Consider the following 15,214-nt stretch of genomic DNA (forward strand, 5'->3'; position numbering starts at 1 on the left):
CAACCTGGACCTTATTTACGACATATTATAAGACGTTTGACTCACCGAGATCACTTTGGTGTAGTTCGGAGGCATGTAGAAGAAATGATCTGATCTTTAGAAACGTCTTTCGAAACGAAATAGCTTCCTCGCACAGTGCGCAATCGTTGCTCCAGCACGCTGTGCGCATGCGTGCTGGAGCAAGTGAGGAAGCTATTTCGTTTCGAAAGACGTTTCTAAAGATCATATTACAGAGGCATGTGAAATACCACCACAGGCCTATGCTCTATGTAAGCACAACTAGCGATTCATGAAGACAGATTGATCAAAACAACCGTTTCGCGGCAGAAAACGGAAATTTTTAGGAAATTGCTGATTTGACATCATTCAAAGGTAATGGTTTCAGGTAAGACCAATGCGTGGTCGGGAGGTAGGGCTGGACTGGGACAAAAATGAGGCCCGGCCATGTGGCTCAGACCGGCCCGGACACCGCCCATCAACATCCTGGCAGTCTGTTCAATATGCAGATGATGCAAATCTACCGTTCATGAAAACCCCTATAGAGCTGAGTAAGTGTCATAGACAGATCAAGTATACCAATGCAAGTGTGGACCAGTGTACTCACTCACTGTTGACTTGCTCCACGGTGATGAGACGTGGCTGCTAAGCAAACAATACCCATACAACAGTGTCGTCATAGACGCGCACAGTAAGGTGTTTATCTTGGCTCAATGTTTATCAATGGCTCAGTGTGCTACTAACCGTTTTCTGCCTCCCCTAGTGCCTCTCTCTCTCCCTCCTACCTTCTAACTGGGTCCAGTGGATGCCCCACTGTTGCCCGCAGACCACCCTGAGCACCCGCAAAATTTCATAGGTTCTTCCTTGGTCCATGTTTCACCCCTCCACCGAGTTTCATGACAATTGGTCTGGTAGTTGCGTAATCCTGCTTTCTAACAAACAAACAAACATAATCACCCGGACACGTGGCCGAAAATATTACTCTCCACCGATGATAGAGACTGACAGATTGATTAAAAGACAGTGAACATTCACAGTTGTGATTTAAAAAGATTTAATTATTAGGGGACCAGAGAGGTCTTTAATCAATTACATGGCAGTGACACACAGGTGAGCGGTGACACAGCACACTACACACACACACACACACACACACACACACACACACACACAAGTACTGTACACACAGGTGAGCGGTGACACAGCACACTACACACACACACACACACACACACACACACACACACACAAGTACTGTACACACAGGTGAGCGGTGACACAGCACACTACACACACACACACACACAGGTGAGCGGTGACACAGCACACTACACACACACACACACAGGTACTGTACACACAGGTGAGCGGTGACACAGCACACTACACACACACACACACAGGTACTGTACACACAGGTGAGCGGTGACACAGCACACTACACACACACACACAGGTACTGTACACACAGGTGAGCGGTGACACAGCACACACACACACACACACACACACAGGTACTGTACACACAGGTGAGCGGTGACACAGCACACTACACACACACACACACAGGTACTGTACACACAGGTGAGCGGTGACACAGCACACTACACACACACACACAAGTACTGTACACACAGGTGAGCGGGGACACAGCACACTACACACACACACACACACACACACACACACATGCAACTTCAGGGGTTGCCGGTGGAATTTGTCCTCTGCATTTTCCCATCCAAGCTGTCCTCCTCCAGGGGAGCCAGGAGCAGTGGGCAGCCTGGTCAGTGTCCTCCTCCAGGGGCAGCCAGGAGCAGTGGGCAGCCTGGTCAGTGTCCTCCTCCAGGGGAGCCAGGAGCAGTGGGCAGCCTGGTCAGTGTCCTCCTCCAGGGGAGCCAGGAGCAGTGGGCAGCCTCGTCAGTGTCCTCCTCCAGGGGCAGCCAGGAGCAGTGAGCAGCCTGGTCAGTGTCCTCCTCCAGGAGAGCCAGGAGCAGTGGGCAGCCTCATTAGTGGCTCCTGGGGATCAAGTCCAAGTGCTCAGTCCAAGTCCTGGTCAGGGGCCAGACTGAAGAGTTCTTCATATTGTACTTGTTCATATTGGGTTCTTGCGAGGGAACCCTTGCGAACACGGGGAGAACATGCAAACTCCACACAAAAAGGCCCGGGAGATATCACACCTGAGTACCTGACAACCAATTGGGAATTGAACCCAAGACCTTCTTGCTGTGAGGCGACAGGGCTAATTACTGCACCACCCTGCCGCTCGTGAGTTATTTAGGCACACTGCTGGGAGCTGGGATCGAACCGGGGACCTTCCGATCCCCAGCCTGCCACTCTACCTCCCAAGCTACGTAATAATAATAATCATCAACATCATTATCATTATCATACTAATAATAATAATTTGTTATAATAATAATTGATTATGATAATAATAATAATAACAATAATAATAATCATAATAATCATCATCATAATCATAATGAATACAATGTATGTATAGCCTATAGCAAATGAGCTACTGTACATTGCTTGAATAGGTGGAACGGTAGACAGTGAAAAAGGAATGGATGGATGGATGTAGAGACATGGGAAAGAGAAAGGATGAGAGAATGAATGTGTAGGGATAATTAGCAGCCTAGCCAGTAATCACACAGCACTAGCCTAGCTCACATCAGGTAGTAGCTATATGACACGATTCCACCAATGGGTCAACGCGTCAATTACACGTCTAATAGTGGCCGCTGGGGGAGCCATGTTGAATTTACACTAAAAAAAAAGAAAAATCTAGAAACAGCCCTGGCCCTTGTGTATGTTAATGTAACATTTATGTTATTCGATTAACATAACATACATGTATATTAATAGTAACATACAAGTTATCCTAGATATTTGTATTAGTGGGATATTAGTTATTCAGCTCAACTTTGTTACTCCTACAAAATTATTTTTGCCCCCATCTGGCCCAGTAGGGGGCGGGGTTATTCCCTCACACAGAAGCAGAGATGGAGCAGCATATTTAAGGGGGTGTGTGTTGAACTTATTCTACCCCTGGGTTGGTATCCTCCTTTTCCAATAAGTCACAGCTATTCAGTCTGGGCTGACTGAACTCACAACAACGTACAGCAAAGCAGTTAGAGAACATAACTATAGAACTTCTTTGCATTTGTATCCAACTTTTTCAACATGATACTTTATGGAATGTTCTGGACTCTATTTTGGATATCTGTGCAGCCAGTAATAGGTAAGCCATGACTGTTGATAAGCCATCATTCTTCCATGTACTGTGGCATGCCTAATACTCTACACTTCTGAGCTCAACTGCACTGAACAAATACAATTACAATACAATACCTTACCATAAGTGAACTTTAATCAATATGTAACTACATAGCAAGACCTGCCGTAACAACATTGTAGCTGCATGATATTATGGTTAAGTGACATAGAACAAGGTTTTTTTTTTGGGGGGGGGGTCTCTAAACTTCAGCTGCCCTTTTGCCACATCCAAGGCTCCCTCCCCCATACCCTGTTCCACTTGTATTCCACTTACAGTATTTAATAATTATATATTATATATACCTATATTATATACACAGTATATCATGTTCCCTTAAGGTTAAGTAGTAACAAGTGGTATTTATCTCCAATTTATTTTTCCCAGTAATTTTTTATTATTATTATAAATATGAAGGAAAAATAAGTATTTACTGTCTAAGTACCAGGTCCTACCTATATAGGCTAAGAACATGGTACTTAATATGTTCACGAAATGTCATTAGTGACTACCTCTATATCTGTGATAATATGTAGCTTAGCTTCTAGCAAATAGCTGTAGGAATGTCAAGTGGCTTGTGGGATGTGTAGTAATGTCTCTCTAATCTGCCACCCTGATATGAAGCTGGTAGTGATGTTCCTGATGGAATACTTACCTAGTACTTACATCTATCTGATCTGGATGCTGAAGTTGATGCTGATATCTATAACTCTGTTATTTCTGTGCACTACTATTACTGTAATACTACTTAGCTCTATAGAAACAGCCAGACTGTGGGTGAACTTTCTGTACTCTTTCAGGGTGAAATCTTCACATATAAAAAGTATGTATGAGGGAAGAGAGTTTTTAAATGACTCCCCTCTTCCTAAGTGAGCACGTCTGTAGGTAATGGCAGGGAAAGTACATATGAGAGAGAATATACTTACATAAGGATAATTAACCAGATGGTATCTAGTAAGTAGATGGCTTTTACATAGAAAACACCACACACACTTCAGCTGCCCACTAGACACACAGGATCAATAAAAGTACAAATGTGGATCTTAGGGAACCTGCTTATTATGCAAATAAGATATATTTAAGTAGTGGTACACTACAGGAATAAGCCTAGTAACTACAGGTGCTGCATTATATTCAGTTATTTTAACTTAGCCTCATTTTGTAAAGAAGTGGGCTAATAGAAAGTAAAACCTTGTTCTTACTCTATTGGGTATTATAGGGTATTATACTGTAGATAACTGTATAAATGTTAGAATTATAAATTATATACTGTTTTACTGTTATTTTGGAAGCTTCCGCATTTTCTGTGGATCTGACGCCCCGTCACGCCCTGTCCCGTGAGGGCGGCCGCCAGGAGCTCAGATGCCGGGTGAAGGACTGTCCTGAAAGTGTCTCAATCTCCTGGGGCTTGTTGGAAGATAAGCCCATGTCTGCTGAGATACGCAGCGCTGCGTCTGAATCTGTGGCTATCTTTGACCCAGTGAAGACTGAACATGAGGCTACCCTTCTTTGCAAAGTCAGCTGTGGAAAAATTAAGAAACAGTTGCGTTCAGTTGTTAGAGTGTATGGTAAGTTTTTTTGTTGTTGTCTTTCATAGCTCAGTTTTACTGATTCGAAAATTAAAAATCCCTCATGTTTAATGATATGAAGATCCATTTTTGAACTCGGGTCTAATCTTGGAATGAGCTCTTTAAACTAACGTGAATTTTATATTTCAGCCTTCCCAAAGGACCCTGTTGTGTCAGGACAAGACTATCTTGTATTGGATCAGCAGAGCACTCTGAGCTGTGAGGTGGTGGGCGTCCATCCTGCCAGCTCCCTGCTCATTGAGTGGCTGAGAGGAGGAAACATTGTGGATGAACATGAAGGGGAAGAGGACGCCATGTCTGTTGTGTCTACCTACACGTTCACACCCACCAAAGATGACACAGGGGAGACTATCACTTGCAGAGCTAGTCTTCATCTCAATGGTGTTCCTCTGGATGAGAAGATGAGGGAAACCAATGTCTCTGTCACAGTCCTTTGTAAGTCAGCATTCCCTTTAGGATTGTTAAGTCATGAAACTTCATTAGAATGATGGTGTCTGAAACCTTTGAGTTTACACTTACCAGGTAAACACATAAAAACAAAAAGTATTTATTTCATCAAGCAGTATCTACTGTATGTTAAGAAAACAACTTGTTGGTTGAGATCCACATTCAACAAACCCTTCCTCTACAGATGCACCACATGCTGTGATATCTGAGCCGGATGTTGTCAAAGTTGACTCCAATTTAACTCTGCGATGTGGTGCTGATGGAAACCCCAGACCAGTGATAGAGTGGAGATTCATCCGGCAGGACGCACAGCCCCTCTTAGTGGGGGAGAGCCCAGAGCTGAACATCAAGAACGTGACCCTACTCCACGCTGGCCGATATGACTGTGTTGCAAGCAACATGATTGGAAACCAAACAGTCAGTGTGAAAGTTGTAGTAGAAGGTAAGATGGAGACCTTTCCTTGTTGGGGGCGGCTGTAGCTCAGTTGGTAGAGCGGGTCATTCAGTGATCGAAGGGTCAGTGGTTCGAATCCCAGCTCTGACTGTCCACATGTCGAAGTGTCCTTGAGCAAGACACCTAACCCCAAATTGCTCCCAATGAGCAGGTTAGCACCTTGCATGGCAGCTACCGCCATTGGTGTGTGAATGTGTGTGTGAATGGGTGAATGAGAGGCCATTGTAAAGCGCTTTGAGTGCCGCTAAGGTGGAAAAGCGCTATATAAATGCCGTCCATTTACCATTTGTTGGGTTACGTCAGTGTGTTACCACTCACTGGATGTCTAACTGTAAAGGGAATGATTTGTGATTAGACTGCATATTAGATCTATTCCAAGTTTCGATAAGCACCTCTCTGGCAATCTGTGCCTCACAACATGTACTAATCTACTGTATCTCCTGTGATCTCCAAGGCAAGTTCCACATGGGAGGCCTGAGATGTTTGCATTCAGATTTGAAACTAACCCTTGATTGGTTGAAACATACTGTACGGCATGTCGTACATTGTATAATGTGTCCTCTGTATTTGATCAAATGAAGTCAAAGTTCATGATGAGGTCAATTCATTGCAGCCACACTAGAACAGTCACCTTTATTTCTATTTTTAACCTCAGGAACTCAAGACATTGTTTTCTCTTGTGAATATTCCCTATTGGCAGGTCCACCAAAAAACACCTCCATCTTGGTGAGTCCAGCCAGTGGGGTGAAGGAGGGGGAGCGTGTGACGGTGTCCTGCCTCTCGGAGACTCCGGCGGCTCACATGGTCCTGAGGAGAGTCACAGAGGACCAAGAGACAGAGCTTCAGTCCAGCAACAGCTCGTCCGTCTCCTTCACCCTGACCTTCGCCCTGCTGGAGGACTCTGGGATTTACGAGTGTGTGGCTTCCAACAAACACAGCAGCCAGAAAGTGAGCACCCTAATCACTATTGAAGGTAAGTTTTATTTTTATTTTTTTTTACGATGATATCATGATTGATGACATAATGATGTGTAATAACAGATGGTTGGTGCAGTGAGTTCACAGACGGCGGCGTGTGGTCTGAGTACGCACGAGAGGCAGTGCCTCCTCAAAATGTTCTATAAAAATTAGCTGCAATAACTGATTTTTTCCCCATCACATTTTGTCAAAACCACCTGATATCCAATTGTTTCCATAGCATCCTAATAGCGTCCAACTTCAATGACTCACCCCAACCAGTCTTGTGATTCCTGCATTCCAGCATTGTTGCTCAACCAGTCCTGAGACCCTGACACAACATACGAACACTCTGTCATCGACCTGTAGTACTGTCTTTTTATCTATTTTTGTTATGTGGTGTGAGATGTGCTTTTGCTGTCTTTTAACTTTTTATCTTTATTGTTGTTGTGGTGTGAAGTATGTGTTTTTGCTGACCTGACCTGTACAAAACAAATGTCCACTCGTGGACATTAAAGTCCACATTAAAGTATTCTATTCTATTCTATTTTTATTTCAGCGGGCTGTAACTTTGCTCCGCCCCCTTGCCTTATTATACGTTTTAGGCCTATTGTTTGTAAACAAGTCTCTTACTTCCATCTAGTGGTAGGAAATAGCTTTATTACTGACGCTTTAATACTGACTTTATATCAATTTGTGGCAGACACTGGCCAGAGTGGTGAGAAAGTGCTTTGAGTAAGCAAAGATTAGCTGACTCTGGGAGTGTGTGCAAGTTGGATATTTAGCACCTGTTGTGCAAGCTTATTGCAACTCTGACTCTACATTATGTATTACACTGTTCGTAAGCTATTGTTACAATGATATTAATGGATTTTACATTTGATTGTATTAACTCAATGACTTTGAACTGAATTGACGGTGGCCCTAAAGTGCAAAACACGACATTTCACAAAACACAACATTTCACAAAACACAACGATACTTCAGAAAACACAACATTTCACAAAACACAACGATACTTCAGAAAACACAACATTTCACAAAACATGAAATTTGAGATATTATGGAAAGGGTAAGAATAAACACATCTTGTTTATGATTGGACAGAACCCAAGTCAATTCAATTCTTTTTGGCACCGGCGGATCCAACTTGCCTCAGACTGGTAAAAGGCCCCAGATGTCCGAGAGTAAAAACAGGAAATGACTATAAACTGACTTGGTTATGTCCAATCATAACAAGAAGTCTTATCCTAACCTTTCTGTAATATCTGAAATGTAGTTGTGTTTTGTGAAATGTTGTCATGTTTTGCACTTCAGGAGTTAAAATGGATCAAATTAGTTTATCTAAAACTGAATTGTGGTTCTGCTGACTTCTCTCAGCCCATCCGCTGGAGGTGGAGCTGGAGCCCAGGGTGACCAGCGCAGAGATGGGCTCCAGCCTGGTGCTCTCCTGCCACACCACAGGCTGCCCCCAGCCACTCCTACTCTGGAAAAGCCCGCTGGACATGCTGGTCCACAGCCGCACACACACCCAGGGGCCCCTCACGCAGCTCCACCTGGGGCCCCTGAGCCTCCTGGAGGAGGGAACCTACACGTGTGAGGCCAAGTGTGGCTCCGTCACCAAGGTCAAGCACACACAGGTCAATGTCTTTTGTGAGTATACTCCTAAAGCTTATAGTTTATCCACTTATCCAATAATTAATGATTAGCGGACAAGAAGAGAGAGAGAGAGAGAGAGAGAGAGAGAGAGAGAGAGTGAGAGAGAGAGAGAGAGAGAGAGAGAGAGAGGGAGAGAGGCAGAGAGAGAGAGAGAGAGAGGGAGAGAGAGAGAGGGAGAGAGAGAGAGAGAGAGAGAGAGGGAGAGAGAGAGATAGAGAGAGAGAGAGAGAGTAACATGTTCATGCACATGATAATATATCATATACTGTATTGTAAAGAGTTCTCTCATACACACAGTGAGAAATATAGTGGTGTTATGGTTATTAATATAGTGGTGTTATGGTTATTAATATAGTGGTGTTATGGTTATTAATATAGTGGTGTTATGGTTATTTAATAAATTAATGTTCCCCACGGTTGCATAACATGTAACACATAAGCCCAAAGGAATTATAACTTGTTGCAGATGGAGTTATGATTGATTTAGGTTTATCTTTCAGTGTGTTGAGGCTTAGTGGTGTTATGGTTATTTAATAAATTAATGTTCCCCACGGTTGCATAACATCTGGGAAAGTCTGGTCTCACTGACTGACTCGCTGAGTCTCTGGGGGTTGGAAAAATACTCCTCAACTGATGAAATCAAAATGAAACTTACTGCTCTTTGCTCTCCCACGCAAAGCAGGCAGATTAGATGTCCAGTGATCTGGTTGTGTGTGTGTGTGTGTGTGTGTGTGTGTGTGTGTGTGTGTGTGTGTGTGTGTGTGTGTGTGTGTGTGTGTGGTTTAAGCATTCAAATGAAACTTGATAAAAGCATCCAATGGAATGGCCTTCAGGGCAAGTTGAAACTTGATTCCCCGGCTCTTGTGGGCCATTTCATGAAGATGGTCTCCACACATCTCTCTGAAGAATGGGACAGTTTTTAGCTCACTGTCATACAGGTTTTCTTGTTTGTGTTTCTTTTATTTTACATGTTGGTCTTACAGCAGTGTTTATTGTATGTCTCTACTGCTGTTTCTTGGGGGGAGGGTTCTGTTGTTGTTCACAGGGAGTTTTTTGTGAAATAGTCCTCGGTCTGTCTGAATAACTATAAGTCAGCCCGGGGGGCATGTCAGGCATGGTACAGAGTGAGTTCATTATTCTTTCCATATGACAGGTCTCACGGTTCAACTCCACTGACTGAACAGTTGTGGTGCGTTTCCCGTTACCAGCCGTAGACAGTGACTGTGTTTCCACCAGATGCGCTGCAGCACGTTTCAGAAGCGTCCCAGAACCAGCTCTCCCCAGAGCTCCAGTAGAGATAGACACCGGGTCTGTTTTTGACGGATGCCACATCTGGGACGCATCGAATAGTAGTAGAAGAGATGGGTACCCCGCCCCCCGACGGCCTGGCAGGATATCAAACCAAGTGCTCTCTTCTGAAAAGCACTCGGTGGGAGTTGCCGTGTGGAGGACTGAATATAACCTGACTGCATGTGGAACGCCACGCAAACTGAGTCAGTGGAATTGAGGCATCCCATGTCACTTTGGGAACAGTATCTCAAATTTCATTACAGAAACCTGGGGTGAGTTCAGCCACGATAAAACGTTTATTGAAACGGAAACAAAGGTGCGTTGAACACCCTGTGTTATGACAGTGGTGCACCTATGGCAGCTGAGATGTATCAGTCTGAGATCAATCACCTCTGACACACCCACCAAATGAGAGAACATTTACCTCAAAGCCCGTTGCACACCGTTTAGAGGAATCATGTTGCTCAACCCGGAAACTGTAGCAAAACAGTGCACATGGTTTTCAGATTGAACTCACCCCTGTATCAGGTAGCCAGGCATCGCCATCCTGATCACATGAGCTCACATTCTGTTTCTCTCCACGGATCAGTCTGGCAACCCACCTATTCAGACAGATGTTCAGAAACATGAAATGTGCTGGGCCAATCATAACCTCTTATCTAATATGGGGTGGGTTTAATGCGATGACTGTAACCAGCGTTTCGTTGCTTTGATTGGTTGTAGGTCTATCCAATTGAGTCCAGAGGCATTTTGGTCTGCGCCTGTTGGTAACGCCCCATTTTTGTCTGGCGATGCCAGGCTATGTATCAGGGCCCTTGACATCACATTAGTGAACATAAACAAAATGTTGTACTTTGATGTCAAGACTTCCAGACTAACTGTCTCCATCTTTGTCTCTCACAGCTTTCCCCTCCGGCTTGATGATAGAGAACTATGGCCCTTTCCTTCCAGACCAGGCGGCCATTTTGCGCTGCTTAGTGGTGGATGTCTATCCAGCCAGTCTGGTCCAGATCCAGTGGCTGGACGGGGAGAAAGAGCTCTTTTCAGAAGTGGGGTCGTACTTCCCTGACCTGCAGAATGTCACCTCCACGATATCCTACCCGGTAGGGATGGAGGACCAGGGCAAGCAGATCGTCTGCAGGGTCACTCTGGAGATGGACGGCGTTCAGAGGAGGAGGGAGGCGGTCACAACTCTCCAGCTCCACTGTGAGTGTGCATACAGAATACAGACTAGCAGCTCAGACCTTCACATCAAATCATTTTCAGGAGAGCAGCATGGCATGCAGGATCTGATTACTGCACCTCTATACAGCAAATGTAACTTATTGTGGCCCAGATCAAAGATCTTGATCAGTTCATTATTTTAATGAAGGTTTTTTTTGTGCTGAGAGCCACTCCCTACAGTTCTCCATGTGATCTGTGTGCAGATGAATATATTCAGGAGTTACAAGTGTTTATGGGAGATGTATTTCTTTATTTGGATTGCCCTAACTGATTCTACTTTTGGCCCTCACATACGAGCACCCCGTCAGATGGGCCTGATCCCCATCTACGTTAGCTCCCCTCTCTCATGGGCACCAAGGGCCTGTGATGAATGAATGAATGAATGAATGAATGAATGAATGAATATATGAATGAATGAATGAATGAATGAATGAATGAATGGATGGATGAATGAATGAATGAATGAATGAATGAATGAATGAATGAATGAATGAATGAATGAATGAATGAATAAATGAATGAATGAATGAATGAATGAATGAATGAATGAATGAATGAATGAATGTGTTTAAACCCGAACAGACCGGAGTCTTATTGTTCCAGATGCCCCGAGGGATACTTTAATCTCTCTGAACCCCTCCGGTGGGGTGAAGGAGGGGGAGCGTGTGACGGTGTCCTGCCTCTCGGAGGCTCCGGAGGCTCACATGGTCCTGAGGAGAGTCACAGAGGACCAAGAGACAGAGCTTCAGTCCAGCAACAGCTCGTCCGTCTCCTTCACCCTGACCTTCGCCCTGCTGGAGGACTCTGGGAAGTTTGAGTGTTTGGCTTCCAACGAGCACGGCAGCCAGAAAGTGAGCATCCATCTTATCGTCAGAGGTGAATCCCACACTGCATAACACAGCACTCTCCCACACGCAAGTACCAAAAACAATGGTACTCTTTACCCTGCCGAGTTGCTTCTCTTTATTCTGGGGTTTTTCCAAAGTAGGTCACTGTTCTCCCTCCCACACATCACAAGCTTTCACATCTTGCTACCACATGCTTCCCACGTAGATAGCTACTCATGCTCATATGAGGCCTTCTCATTGTCATGTGTGACAGCTGCTTTAGTCTATAAATATGACCACTAAGCTATTCGTGTACTGCAGTGTTGTCACACCGTAGAATATGACTTGTATTGTCATCCGGCACTGCACAGGACGTTCAGCATGAAAACACCATTTTTGTAGCCTGGAAACCATCTTCCAAAAAGATTCCCCTTTGTGATACAGAATGTGTTCAGTGGGCGGGAGTAGGCTAATGTTACTTGCATTGACGCGTAACAAAACCGTTGCCAAATCCAGTCGAAAGAACAGAGAAAACATATTTTACTCAGAGAAACTCCGCTAGTGCATACTGTTGTTCTTGTTTAACCCTTTCGATACGACCACCTCACCGGCAACATTTTAAAAATATCTAACAAATATTTAATAATGTTAAAAGAATATCTAACAAATCTAAAAAATTCCTCACTCCAACACTTGCTGAAAGCTGAGAAACTGCGCTTTCTAGTATTATAGGGAAAATCCAATTAATATTCAAAATGTTGTCACTGTACTTTCAGGGTTAAAAGGGTTATTGTTGTTGAGTCCATTTCTGCAAGAACTGCACGTATGGCTGTGTTTATTCTACTAACGTTTATTCTACTAACGTTAAGCTAGCGCTCATTGCTTCAGGAGGCTGTTTTGGCAGTGGCCTGTATTTCATTTTCACGCTTCAACTACGAGTCTACTGGGGGCAGAACAGCAGTCAGAACACAGTCCCTGATTGGCCTGTTTATTTTGTAATTTCTGGAAATCAATGTAGGTGGGAAGAAGTCCAGACCGATGCGTGGAGAGCAGAATGTGAGCTCATCAGAGTGTCCCCGAGATTATGTTTTATAGGAATTAAACAAATGGGAGATGTTTTGCTTAATAACAGCTTTTTAACAGTGGAATAGTTTACAGAAAACTGTCCTTAGGTCATACTTATCGTATTGCCATCGGTTAGAATAATTGCTCCATTGCAATTGTACTATTTCTTTATTTTGTCACCACTTGGCTACAGTAATAATAGCCTAGTTATTAACCTCTTCCCTCTTTAATCATATTTCATTTTCCTCATTTTCAGCACCTCCAAGGAACACTACTGTCATTGTGTACCCATCCACCGAGGTGCAAGAGGGCCAGAATATCACGGTCTGCTGTCACTCCATTAGTTTCCCTCCACCTCTGGTACTTTTGAGGAAACTGGGCGATGACACAGAGCTCTTCTCCCCAGACGGCACCTTTCTGTTGGTCAATCTAACGGTCAATGACACAGGCTTGTACTTGGTCAACTTTACCAATGACCTGGGTTATGAAACTGAGATATTCACCATTCAAGTCATGGGTGAGTGAGATTGCAAAGTTTTTTCTTAAAAAAAAAATGATACAACCACTAGAAAGGATGAATGGCCGATTCTGTGCAATCATTTCAAAACTGAAAGTCAGAAAGATGGTCTCTTGAAAAACAACTGTGGAATTTGAATGTGTGACTGAATAGCAGAGAATAGCAAATCTTGTATGTAATGTAATTCTGTCCATCAAACACAAACACCAGTGTCATTTGAGAGGTTGCAAGCTGTAAAAACATCAACTAGAAAATGGAATGAAAAGTAAATGAGAGTAAATAAGCATTTGGGTTCATGTTCTTGGTTCTCGCTGTTCTTTGTTTGCAGAGAAGAGCTCCGGTCCTCCGAGCAGCATGAACGCTATTGTGATTCCGGTCATCTGCGTGGGCATCATGGTGAGCACCGCAGCTTTGATGCTGGACTACCTGAGGAGAGCCAGGAAAAAGGGATTTTACGAGTTGGCCAAGTGTTCTCCTGGCACAGGATAGACTGTCAACGTCCAACTGGTAGTTTACAAACTGATATATTATGTATACAGTGCTTTGTACGGCCCTGTGGACGGTTTCCCTCGGGCGAAGCTTGGTCAGCCCGTGGACAGAGCGGGGGTGACTGCCTCTTTGAGGCCGAGGTGGATGTCTCACATCTGAAGATCAACACCGATGCGCTGGGCCAGTGTTCTCATGTCTGTAGAAGACGTTTTTGGCCTCTGCTTTTCTCTCAGCCAGAGGAAAGAAGATCAAGTGAGATCAGGTTGTGTATTATTGAAATTTTGTGAGTGGGTGCCTGTGTGTATGTGCATAAAAGTGGTGTTTATGTCAGACCTGGGTCAAATACAGTCCATGCTATGAGTATGAGTGTGACTATGAGTATGACGGTGTATGATATGCACAATGATTTTTTGGAAACATTTTACCTTAAGTGTACATCAGTTACAAAATTGCTTGCAAGCCATTTGCTGAGGGAGAGATCACCAGACACCACTTCTCACAGTAAGTGAGTTGGCTAGTTTGATTATGTATTCTCTCTCTCTCTCTCTCTCTCTCTCTCTCTCTCTCTCTCCCCCTCTCTCTCTCTCTCTCTCTCTCTCTCTCTCTGTGTGCTGGTGTTTGTATGGACATAAGCCTGCCCTCTTTCTCTCTCATTCTCTCGTCTGGTTTTGAGTGGGCGTGTTGCTGAGTGCAGTGTAGCCTGCCTCTGGTTCTTTCTGTGCGCAGTGAAAGAGTTAGCTATTTTTTTATTGTCTGCAACGTTATCATCATTCAATAGCTAATTATCAGGAGGACAGACGTCAATGCTGTGCATCTGACGCAATTCCAGCATAGAACATTATATGTTCAGTCGTCTTATCTCAACTCTGAATGGGCCCAAAATGCTACATGTAACATGAGCATCAGAATGATACAACTATTAATACTGACTACAATGAAAGTGATCAGTTTCTGTGAATGTTGAGCTTAAGAAAGCAATAAAATATCATTTATTTATGTCATGTATCTGGATATGGGTAGGCATAGCCTACAGCAAAACATACTGTGTACTACTGTATTAACACAATATTATGCTTCTGGCCTGCAATAGCCTGGTGTAATTTTGATGTAATCCACCATGGAAAATAACTTCCCCAGCCTGGTCTATTCACTACTGCATATTATGGGATGTTTTTACAGCACCTACGTGTGTGAACTATGTGAACTGTAGAGTCCCCCCCTTGATAAACTGTTCAAATGTCAACCTGTAGCAAGTCACGTGCTTGTGTTGTTCAATCAATGTGATTCTCAGCAAGAGCCCCTCATTGGCTGTGATCAAGTCCAAACGGGTCATGTGACTCCTGAATCAGGTCAGAGAGGGAGCGCTTGTCTGACGTCTGCTGCTTCAGATAAAAACCTAATACTGGATATGAAGAGCCTGGA

At 43.9% G+C, this 15,214-nt stretch overlaps 1 protein-coding gene across 1 annotated transcript; it reads left to right on the forward strand.

Annotated features, from left to right (window-relative positions):
* Window positions 1–444: 444 nt before the first annotated feature.
* On the forward strand, window positions 445–13,792 carry vcam1b (vascular cell adhesion molecule 1b; the record flags this gene model as incomplete). The annotated part of the gene is made up of 10 exons (XM_084443848.1): window positions 445–489; window positions 4,617–4,842; window positions 4,993–5,298; window positions 5,495–5,752; window positions 6,465–6,737; window positions 8,102–8,374; window positions 10,574–10,876; window positions 11,498–11,770; window positions 13,043–13,303; window positions 13,632–13,792. The coding sequence occupies 10 exons, from the start codon at window positions 445–447 to the stop codon at window positions 13,790–13,792; spliced, it is 2,379 nt and encodes a 792-aa protein (XP_084299974.1).
* Window positions 13,793–15,214: the final 1,422 nt, after the last annotated feature.

This window comes from Borostomias antarcticus (genome assembly GCF_949987555.1).
Source record: "Borostomias antarcticus genome assembly, chromosome: 10".
In the NCBI taxonomy this organism is placed as follows: Eukaryota; Metazoa; Chordata; class Actinopteri; order Stomiiformes; family Stomiidae; genus Borostomias; species Borostomias antarcticus.